At 38.1% G+C, this 12,223-nt stretch overlaps 1 protein-coding gene across 5 annotated transcripts in view; it reads right to left on the bottom strand.

Annotated features, from left to right (window-relative positions):
- The window catches only part of LOC124269340 (small G protein signaling modulator 3-like), a 91,316-nt gene that overhangs the window by 50,685 nt on the left and 28,408 nt on the right, over positions 1-12,223 (bottom strand). For all 5 annotated transcript variants that reach the window (XM_046704357.1, XM_046704356.1, XM_046704355.1 and 2 more), the window contains exons 10-13: positions 11,045-11,140; positions 3,064-3,195; positions 2,286-2,474; positions 789-944 (exon numbers count right to left, since the gene is read on the bottom strand). In XM_046704357.1, the coding sequence (XP_046560313.1) occupies positions 789-944; positions 2,286-2,474; positions 3,064-3,195; positions 11,045-11,140 (573 nt within the window). The remainder of the gene's footprint in view (positions 1-788; positions 945-2,285; positions 2,475-3,063; positions 3,196-11,044; positions 11,141-12,223) is intronic.

The raw sequence follows: 12,223 nt of genomic DNA, 5'->3' as shown, positions 1-12,223 counted from the left end.
AGTGATGCCAGGAAGAGCATGGTTAGGAAGATGTCAAATGAAAGTATAAACGGTAAAATTTGATTCGATCCCTCAGCAAACAAGCCATATAGTTTACTACTCAAAAGTCCTGAAGCCTCCAAATACTGTGACCTGAATCCTGGTCTACAAAACATTCATAGTGCTATGACACTCATTAGCCAATAAACTATAGGTGAGGTGAGGTGAAATTGGGTTTAACGTCGTGCTTGAGAATATTTCGCTCATATGACGACGTGCATGCGTGTGTATGTGTATGTACGGCTGCTTGTACTAGCCCAGACTGAAGCTGGTTTTATAGTGCTAGCCCACTGAGATACCATGCCGCAGTGAAGCATGAATACCCCACTCAGACACATTATACTGACTCCGAGCCGACCAGTCCTTGATGTACCCATTAATGCTGAGCGCCAGGCAGGGACCAACAAGTACCATATTTTAACGTCTTTTGGTATGACGCGATCGGGGAAGTGTCTTTGTCTTTGTATCCATGAATTAGTTATGAGATGTTCTGCACATTACAACTGGCGTTTTGAATGGACTGATTAGCAAGTTTGCCAATGGGCACTGAAGGATTGACAATACACTTCTTTGTATCTAGATTAACAAATCCTGAAATATGTTTTTAAAGGTATTCACAGCTGAGTTGAGTTTTACGTGACATCGGCATTATTTCAGCTGTGTAGCTACAATCACAATCTTGACTTTCAACATGGCAAAATGTACAGATATGCAACAATATTTGTGGATTTATTATACCCAGTACTTACTGTGATTATGTCATTCTTTCTGAATCCTAGTTCATCATCATCATGCCGCTCAAAGTCCAGCAGTGCCTTGGCCCGCCTCCTCCTGTTGCGGGCAACGTTCACATAGTTCTCCAGATCCTTGGCATGGCTGTCCATAGTGTAGTCTGCTTGCAGGTTCTGCAACACACAACAGCAGTACTCACACACTTGAAACATGATGCTTCAAAACTTTCAGGTAAAATCTGAATACATACCAGATAAAATCTTAGAAACAGCCCAGTCTCATTAAAAAAACAGATCTTTAGTCTACACACTTTCAATACCATCTTCCTGAGGCAAAGGAGTTACTATACAAGTCTGGTTTCCACTAGAGTACCACTAGTGGCTTTTATGAGTTATGTCCTTTCTATGTCCCAAGTATTGACCACCAGATGTCACTTATGATATGACTTGCATTTGCTTATAATAACAATTATAATAATAGGCCATTTATATAGCGCCTTTCCACGTCACAGGGATATGCTCAAAGCGCTTCCTGAGCTCAAGTTAAAACTATATACAGTTGGCAGGTACGGATGATTGGAAGTCACTTGTAGCGGAGAAATAGATGAGTCTTTAGTCGTGTTTTGAATGTACTTAGGGAAGGAGATGATTTTAACTCGATAGGGAGAGAGTTCCACAGAGAAGCTGCTGCATATGAAAAGGTCCTTAAGCCAAATGATTTTAGATTGTAGCTGGGGACAGCAAGTAACAGTTGTTGTGATGAGCGCAGAGTTCTTTCTGGAGAGTAATGTGTCAGAAGGTCTTGAAGGTAGGAAGGTCCTGAGTTGTAGAAAGACTGGTAGGTGAGGCAGAGAATCTTAAAATCAATCCTTTCACGAATACGGAGCCAGTGTAGAGAGTTTAGAATGGGAGAGATGTGACAGCGAGGACTGGTGAGAGTGATGATGCGTGCAGCTTTGTTCTGGATTTTCTGAAGGAGATGGAGTTGAGACGAAGAGATGCCAAACAGTAAACTGTTGAAGTAATCCAGGCGGGATAAAATCAGTGTCCGCACAAGGGTGGCAGTGCTTCAAACAATATAGCACAATGATCTATCAAAAATGGAGATCCATATTGTTAAAGAACAGTCTCCTGAACTTCATTAATTACTTAAGCACCTTGATTAAAGACATGAAAAGATTTGGGAAACTATCTCGTCTATACCAAGTTCACAGTTCATATGCTGTGAAAATCCAGCACTCGACTGAAATCTGCAGTAGCAAACAGATGTCGAGTTTGTTAAGCTGTTTGGATTATACTATGCCAGAGTCATTTGTTCAGCCAAAACACAATCCCTACATGCCACCCTAGTTTGAAACTTTTGGAAACTGGATTTGTATATTCAATTAACTCCCTTGCCATGGGAAGATGTTCCTCCAAAACGGATCTATTATATCTGTTGCTATAATCCTGTTGTCCTGACACTCACTATAAGGCTCTTGGTATAATACAACAGTGGAAGCCTGGTATACTTACAACTTTGTTATTTTTGGGGTCAAGTGATTGGAAGTGACGAGCAACCTGTAGGATGGCTTCCCGCAAGTCAACAAGTAATTCTGTTTGGCGAATATTTTTGGCTTTTCCAAAGTCTTCATCCTCTGATTCCCCTCTCAGCAGAACGGAGACGAGAGATCGAGATCGCTTTAGGTGTCGCTTGTTCAGTTGCTGCAAAGGAAACAGAAAGTCAGGCAATTAACTCCAGAAAACACATACACTAACTAGAGAGACATGGTGATACTGTTAGGGACCGTTCATGATTTATGGATAGAGGGGGTGATGATTTGTAGGGGAGGTGTCACCCATTTTGTTCTAGGGAGGTAGGGGGGATCACTGAATTTGTACATGACATGCAGGAGGGGTAAGCAAGTCACTTACTTTGTACATGAATTATTTTGAGGGAGGGTCATTCACATTGTACATGCTCCTCCATAAAAATCATCACCACCCCCCTTTATAATGCCATACCTCAATTATCATCAAATCTCAGGTTCGCCCTGATTATGCCTCTTGGTTTGTTGGCACCTAGTAGCTTTCACCAAAGTGGTCAACATCAAACTAATAATATTTTGTGCCTTTTTCATATTATGTTATGAATGTGGACTGTACAATCTATAAACTAAAAATATGTCATCTACATGATGACTTTGATTGACTTGTGTTATCCAATATCAAACTGAGTCTCACATATGTTCATACGTTGGTATGAAAGTTTTTATTCTGATTTTTTTGTTCTATTCTCAAACTACTAACTGACCTGTTTTGGCAGGTTCCTGGACGACTCTGGGTTGACCAGTGCACCCTGGTCAGCCATAAGGTAGGCCAGGTGTTTCCGTCTGTGTGTCTCCACCACGACATCGGTCAAGGATCCAGCAGTCCGGAAGGCAACCTGCATCAGACCCATCACCGCCATTACAGACTCATGTACGATCATAAAATCAACTGCCTATTTAAGGAAACGTAAATAGGCATTTGTAGCAGAGATCATCTTCTCCACAAATATCACACTACATCATCATCATATCACATTATCATATTGATAACTTATAAATACATTGAACAGGATTCAGAGCCACAGGACAACATGACACTTCCAATACATGTATGGCATTACAGACACAATAAGAATCAGATTAGAATGAATGAAATATGTCATGTGAGGAGAAATAAAAACGCTGTAGCTCACAGTTATGTATATAATAGTTTCAAGCAAAGATCTTACTACAGCTGCATTTCGCATATCCAGACACTAGCGTTTTTCAAATATTGTAGGAAATAGCAATCAGCTGTACATGTTTTCTCCCAATCTACCAGTGGTTCAGTTAAACAACAATATAACAAGGAATTCTGACACAATGTCTGGAATACCTGACTAATTTCATACTAGGAAAGCTATATTCCAATATCATGTTATTTTAGTTACAGTGTTCACTACATAAACATATATAAATTGATAATAATAACTATTAGTGTACCACTGAGGTACAACTGATTGCTGTTATCAGATAATTTCTCACTAGATTACAAACATCAGATAAGATCTACGATGAACATATTTGTATAACAAGTATGTGTAATAACATGATTAGATTAACACTGTGATTACACAATAAACACTCCTTTGATGGATGGTGGTTATCTTTGTTGTTGGTTTGTTGGTTCAATATTCCAGTTATATGGGGGCGGTCTGTAAATAATCAAGTCTGGACCAGACAATCCAGTGATCAACATCATGAGCACCGATCTACGCAATTGGGATACGATGACATATGTCAACCAAAGGTGGTTATCTAGTAAGTGGGACACAATAGTGTGTATTTGGACTCATGGTAATCAAAATTTGCCCTCCAGATCTATGAAACCAGATTTCATGACAACTGAAGCATTTATGAAGTACATATTTTGTTCTGTGTGTGCAAGGTTTCTGGATCCTTGTGGATTAGCAGGGTTCAACTGTATTTCACGTTCCAAAATGGATACTTCATGAATAAGAAATGAGAATACAGTCAGCCAGTTTATATTTATTAAATAGTTCATTGTAATCATGAGTATTATGTATCCATGTTATAACCACATTCTAATATAGGTTTCCACTAAGAATCATTATGTCATTGTGAACATATAACAGATGAAATCAGGGATTTACAGGAGGCGAATTCCTGCGTCCTATATGCATAAAGATTGACAATGGATGCAACAAAATTTATTCGCGCATCCACAGGGACTCCAAAGTCCAAATACTTTTTGTAAAAATTCCAATCAAGTGACAATAAGTTATCACTGAGTTTGCTACTAGCTGGGTTATGGTATCATTTGCAATTTAATTACTGTAACAATGTGATGATCATGATACACAATACAATAACAGTATTAATAATAATATTTAAGTGTCTGGGACCCCAATTTTGTTGTCCAGGACCCCCTGAAAATTAAGAATATGAATCCCAGGGACCCTCAAATACAGGACTCAAGGTAAATCCCTGTGAAATTGTGACTGCTTAGTACCATGAGTTCAGGTGCAATGTTGTTTATCTGATGAGACCTCCTACTAAGGTGTCCTCACATCTTTATTCTTTATGAATGCAGATATTGTATGAGAAAAGAGGTCCAATTGTAATGATATTGACCATTTAGCGACTTATATAACAACTCTACATGGATTTACCTGGGTTATATATGTTGAGGTTCCAAAGAACTCACAACCCTAATCAGAGTTTAAACAAGCCAAAAGGTGCGAGCAAGGCTCACGAATAACCCCTGACTGTGACTCCCAACTACAGCTAGACAACAATTAATAATGATTATTCTTGACAATAAATACAAGACTTGTATCAAACTTTACACTGAACCTTTCCCATAAACAAAGCAGCCATTACCCAAATCTGAAAAACAGCCATTGTAAAGTTCTTGAACGAATTTGTCATGGACTTTTTTTCCTCAAGCTCAAGAGATGTAATTTTGAGGTGTAAAAATAGATGTGGAGGGTGATACCAAAATCTGAAAACAATCCATTGAAATGAGTTAAAAATTTCCCTTGGGACTTTTACGTTCAAAATATGTAAAATGATGCAACTCTTACAAAAAGTTGAAAATCAGAACCAAAATTTGCACTGCAACACTCCTTGAACAGAGACTGACTGACAGACTGAGTTTGGTTTTACGCCGCTTTTAGCAATATTGCAGCAACATCACGGCGGGGGACACCAGAAATGGGCTTCACACATTGTACCCATGTGGGGATTTGAACCCGTGTCTTCGGCGTGACGAGCCAACGCTTTAACCATTAGGCTACCCCACCGCCCTCCTTGAACAGAGAAGCTGCTTTCGAAATTTGAAAACATTTTGACAAATGCTATAGAGGTTATTGGTTGAACAAACATTTCTAAGTGTAATATGCGTAATGGGTGGCAATTCTGTTTGAGCCTTTCTCCAAAAGGCAGCCCCTGAACAACTTCTTAACCAATCTGTAAGCATTTCTTAAAGGCGCCATACAACAGCATATAACCTTCTAGTAACAACTGCCAAATATAAGTTAGTATCATCAATGTTGGACTGAACTTTGTTCATTACAGCACTATCACTGAGATCTTATTTTACTTGTGGATTGTTTTAATAAAGTTTGCCCACATTTTGTCCATTTTCTAAGCACCCAGGGTCCAGTTAGTACCAGAAACTGTCATTGTTGACAGGATCATATTAGTCAGCATTCTAATTCAACTTAGTATGTAACACGAGTTCTAACTGGTCAATGCTATAAATTTCCGACCGTATAATCAGCATATACCGTCGCAATTTGAAAACCGATTCACCAAAACCTTTGAATGTATCCCTACTCTATTGGGGTAACGCTGTTTTGCAGGACATTGTCATTTGCAGAAGCCATTGGTCAATTCAATCCCCTATCCAGCTAAAATGGGTGGAATTTGTGTTAAAAATGACAAAACAGTATCATAAATTCCATTTTAAGTTCAAACAACTTACTCGCAACCGGCTTTTGACACAACACTGTTAGATCATGAAACAAGATTTATGACGTCATTATGGAGTGTGACGGCTGCTCATTTCTGTAACTAGAGGGCGGTTTCATCATAATTCCGTCCATTTTATCTATAATACTATGATCTATTCATCATTGTCAGATTTAGTCTGTGTGCACATAATAAAGTAGTTTGAAAAGGGAACTACTTTGCTGGTGATGGTGTAAGTTCAAGGAGTGATATGATTACAGCGTACAACGAGTTGAATTAGAATGGGGATAACTGTACTGTGTTTGACGAATTGGGGACGTATACCGGTGGTTATATAGCCGCAAATTTAGTTATATCGGCGACGCGTATATCAAAACAGCCTGTAATTAATCAAATGTGGGTCAGGTAAATCAGTGGCCGTTCCGTAAGCAGTAAGCAGTCTTGCAACTGATGTCAGGGTAAAACTAGACAATGATACATTTTGTCAGTCTCTTTCTGTTCAACCTTTAGCATCAAAGATGACATTCTTGTTTCCTCAACAATATGATGACTGAGCATATTATTCTAATGGGCTGGATACTGTGACCAACTGATCCTGATTTTAGTTGACAATCTGACCTTGACTCGCCAGGCCATCAAGCCTGGGAACAAGCTTTAGTTGATAGACATCAACACTTGCTGTCAACTTGTTACAAAATACAACAGTGAGTCAATTAGTTTTATCAATATTCCAGCAATATTATGGCAGAAGACACCAGAAATTGGCTTCACTCACTGTGCCCATGTGGGGAATCGAACCCAGGTCTTCAGCATGATGAGTGAATGCTTTAACCACTAGGCTACCCCACTGCCCCCTGCACCATATCAACAAAGTATAAACAGACAGGAAGAACCCATTTCACAAGGAGGGGGAGTGGCACCCAACAACCAAGTTCTACCCAACGGACATGTTCTACCCAATGCTCCCCACAGTATGTATAAAAGGGCACAAAATATAACATCGTCTGATAGTCATTAGGCAAGTAAAATAAAACAATTAGTGACTTTTTCTACATTTACAGTTAGATGCAGTGTCATTTTGGTCCGAAAGTGAAAATAAATATGTATATTGACCAGCAGAGGTACTTTCAACCTAATCTCTCCACCAAACATCATAGAGACCTATGCTGCACCATGGCATACAGTCTCCCTATTCTTCCCACAGAATAATATACAGACCAGTACTTCGAACCTCTGATGTTACAGCACTAACCTGAAATTCAACCCTTGGCGCTGGCACATGAGTATACGGCTTCTTGTAGTGTACAACAAGCTTTTCATCCTGTACGCCATTATTGGGCGTCATTGGCGCCGTACTTGGACACAGCATGATTTCAAATGTACAACATATGTTGAGGTGAAATCATGACGCTTGACAATAAAGTTTGTCATCCACTATCCACTACCATGCTGAATCAACTGCAGAAAAACACACCAGGGATATTTTGTCCATTCTTATTCCAGATCATCTATTTGTCAGATTGCCTTGTAACAGTCTGTATACACAGCATATATCTATCAGTAAACTTATGCTTGATAAGCCACATGTTCTAACCAATATGCTGTGCAATTATTTCTGAGCATCATTCAGTGCCAGCTGGTGCTATTGATTTGCTCAATAAGCTAAATATCTACATGCCATTCTCACTTTGCTGCTCGCCAGACAATGGCATAATTGTGAGTTAATTTACAGTGATTTACCTCCTGGGCCTGTGATTAAAGTCTGTTTCACTTACATTGAGCAAATGCTATGGAGATAGATTGACATATGATCCAAATAGAATTATTCATTGTCAAACTATGATCAGATTGCAATTCATTGCTGAATACAGTGACTTAGTGTTGTAACACTTCAGAACAGGAATATGGCAACGCAAAAAGTTTCAGCTTATATGTTTTCCATGGATTAAAGGACCTTCTTTGGAATCTGCAGTAATCTTGCAACTTCAAGCTTCATTACTGCTGCCTGGACTACCTGAATTGTGCATGCAGGACATACAGTGCTAAAAGGTAAAGTTACGTCAACATGTTTAAGGCCAAGAGAGTTATGTCCCTTTGGGGTGCCAGGATCATGTGATCATGAGCTCAAAACCAAACATGATTCTTTGTTTGAGCAAGGTAGTATACATCACTTCGAGATTTCCTCCCACACATATACTGAATTTATTATTACTGAAAAACTGTTCAAATCTGGAGTAATACATATCTCTCACTTTTAACATACATGGAATCAGTTCCATTAGAAGAAATTTTAAACACATGCATGTGATGTTCAGCATATTTGGTCTATCTGTTTAGAGATAATGGGATCCACATAATACAATGGTGGACAACAGTCCATATTCAGATAGGTCATGAAATAAACTCAAGATTATGTGGGCTGTGACCAGGTGAGCTAAATATTTTAAAAATTGAAAAATTCATGAAAGTGGTCAAAAGTAACACAGGTTTTTGGGGGGATTAGACTTTCTCAGTAAAGTGCAGACTATAATACTTTCGTTGGGCTGATTCAGACCCATCTAGGATTCGAACCCACACCCTCAGAGCCAGGCACCTAATTGCCAGCACACATAGTCAGCCATCTAACCCATCCAGCCACCGAGGCTTCCACGTGGCTAGATTTCATTTAATCCTGCTGACAACTGAATAACAAAGAGAAGGACTGAACAACACCTTCACTTATCATACTAAAAACTAGTCCCATTTTACACTGGGGATAACATCATACCTACATCTCTGTCCTCATAGATAATATTTCATTGGTAACATTTAACATTTAAAATCGAATTAATATTAAATAAGTCACTTATGAAAATTCTTGTCCAAGTGCCATTTTTGTTACCAGACAACATTTGGATATTTAGTGTTCATGTGTATAGCTATTCAAAAGGCATAAAGCACAGTTGAGAATTACAAATTGAGGCAGATACATACCGATACATTATGTAGCAAGTCATGCATCATATTGTTGAGTCTTATAATCTAGCTGCTCCAGCACATTGGTGAATCGTTTCAGCCTTAGTTTGTTTCCAGTAAAGTGAACTCATTCAACTGTATAAAGGTTTCCAATGATAGCAGGCCAAACAAAGACCACCTTAATCCTGGTTTGTTAAATGTCACACAAATTATGACATGCTTCAAACAGTTTCTTCTCTATTCACGTTTACTTCTGCTCTGAAGTACATCCTTCACGAAACTTGGTTGTCATCCACTAGATCATTTCCAGTGTCAAACAGTCCATGGATGTCAGACTTGTAAAACTATAGTCTGTTGCGGTGAAAACGTACTGATGAATTTCACTTTAAACAAAAAAGTAAATCAAATAAAGTGAAATTAAGATTGCAAATCCTCATAATTTTACCTTGCCATTTGAAAATTTAAATCTCAGAATTTTATTCAACTTAGGATATAGTTTCAAATCGGTATTATTGGTTTGTATTACAAGGGTGTATGCGCATTAAATGAAACACCGAGAACAAGGAGGGTTGGTCTAAGTTAACGCTCATCACGTACCACACGTGCATTTGTTTCACTGTTCCAACTACTGCGCTTACCCCCTTGTTATACAAACCAATATAAGCGATTTGAAACTATGATTGTTTGTTAAACAACTTTTTTCCTAAGTTGAATAAAAATCTAAGATTTAAATATTCAATTGGCAGGGTAGAGTTATGGGGATTCGCAATCTTAATTTCACTTTATTCCATTTACATTTTAGTTTAAAGTGAAATTCACCAGTACGTTTTCACTGCAAACAGACTATAACCACAACACACTCTACTGGTAGATGAAACAAGGGTTTTATGGTTGTTTATGTTTCTGTCATTTATGTAGAATAAGTAAATGATCATGTTACTGTAAAGTTAGACCTTTATCATGTTTATATTGAATGGTTTAATGATTACTGTGTAATCCTGGAAGGCAGTCGGGGAAAAATTAAAATAAATTCATTTCAGACATCTGTTGTGCTAGAGTTAGTCCCATCTCATCAACCTTGCAGTTTAATCTTTTCTATGCACATTTTGGGTTGTGAATAAACTGTTTTCAGGGGAAATATACAATGATTTCTTTATATAAAGCTTTTCATTATCATGGTCAGTAAAATCTAAAGTCTAGCATCAAATACAAAAACCTGGTTTGTATGGACTTGTTTAGTCTGTCTCAGTCCTGGACCACATTATCTTCCCATCTACCTTGCCCATTCTGCAATGCTAAAACCCAACATGAATTAAGTCTAGATTTACTCAGGTTCAGATTCTGAATCTCCTTTCTCTCCGGGGTTCCTTTTCAATTTAAAAGGAATTGTTTGGGCTTTTTTCAAAATTAGGCCAGACCAATTTTATTTCTTGTTTTACGGATCCTGCCTGTCGTATTTTTTAAAGAATAAGAAAAAAAATAAAAATTAATTTTCCCCGCTCGAAAAATAAAATTCTAATGTTTTTATTGGCCAAAAATGTAAACTTACAAGAAAATTTGTTTAGATTGTTTTTTGCCCCATATACACTTCATAAATTGCCAAAAGTAAAATACTTATAGTATTTAGAAGGAATATTACTTTGATTGGTGATTTTATTTATTTTATTTTTTTCCTCCTCCTCCAGGTTTTCGGAGGACAAAATCTGTAAAACAAGAAATAAAATTGGTCTGACCTTTAATATAAATATTCAGAGACTAAACGTTAGTCAAGGACTTGTTGAACACCAATAGTTTATCATGTGCTGCAGCTCTTACCTCGATGAGCTCTTCAACATCCTGCACGTCTCCTGGGACATCCGACAGGGCGTTAAAGATCTGGGCAGAGTTGTCCAGTGTCTTCAGCTCACTCTCCTGAAAGGAACAAATCCATATTTGTGAGCCTATTGCATCACAAAACTATGGCAGGTAGGGCAGGTTTTTAATTTGTTTTTCCTGATGATCAAACAACTGGTTTGTCTGGATAGTGGGGAAGGGGCTACACACTAGAACACATGGCATTTCAACCACCTTGCACATTTCATAAACTTTAATTTTTGTTTGTGTGCTTTGTTTTGCTAAACGCCAAAGTCAATGAAAATTGCTTCTTTTTGACAGCAGCCTGTAAATGCATAACACTGGACTAGACCAACCAGTGACTGATAGACACAGGTTAGAATTGGTCTTCAGCAACCCAAGTGTGTTGATAGAGGCGATTAACGGGATCGAGTGGTCAGGCTCCCGGACTTGGTTGATGCATGTCATGGTATCTGAATTGCACAGATTAATGCTCATGATGTCGATTACTAGGTTGTCTGACCCAGATTCAATTTTTTACAGATTGGCATCAATGGTTGAGTGTTGTGTTTATTAATAAACAAACAAAACAAAACTTAAGCTTTTGTTATCTTACCACCTTTCACAAAACAGCTTAAGGACCGTTCATAATTTATGGCAAGGGGTGGGGTGATGATGATTTTTATGTTGAAACATGTACAATGAGAATGACACCCCCCAATTTTACGTACAAAGTCAGTGACCCCCACTTGCATAACATGTACAAAATCAATTACCCCCTGCCCCCTTCCCATAATTTTTTAGCCTAATTTTAATTATTTTTTATAATGTACAAAATTGCTGACCCCTCCTAGTACATGTGTACAAAATTTAATGACCCCCACCTCCCCAGAACAAAATGGATGCCCCCCATCCTCCATTTAAATCATCACACACACACACACACACACACACACACAGCCTTACACATCTTAATATGACTAAATTGTAAATATATGTATCAGAAAATGATGTAAGTGTCTCGTATCAACTCCAGCAAGATAGGTGTCAAGGTCAAGGCTACATATCTTTTGAGAGTTAATGCCAAAGTGTTCAATCTTACATTAAAACCAAATACCACATCACTAAAGTTTCAAACAAAATCAGTAACTAAAAGAGAAA

This window comes from Haliotis rubra, unplaced genomic scaffold (genome assembly GCF_003918875.1).
Source record: "Haliotis rubra isolate DU_JTF1 unplaced genomic scaffold, ASM391887v1 Scf144, whole genome shotgun sequence".
Classification (NCBI taxonomy): domain Eukaryota; kingdom Metazoa; phylum Mollusca; class Gastropoda; order Lepetellida; family Haliotidae; genus Haliotis; species Haliotis rubra.
The sequence above is the reverse complement of the archived record's forward strand: the minus strand, read 5'-3'. Positions and strand labels throughout refer to the sequence as shown.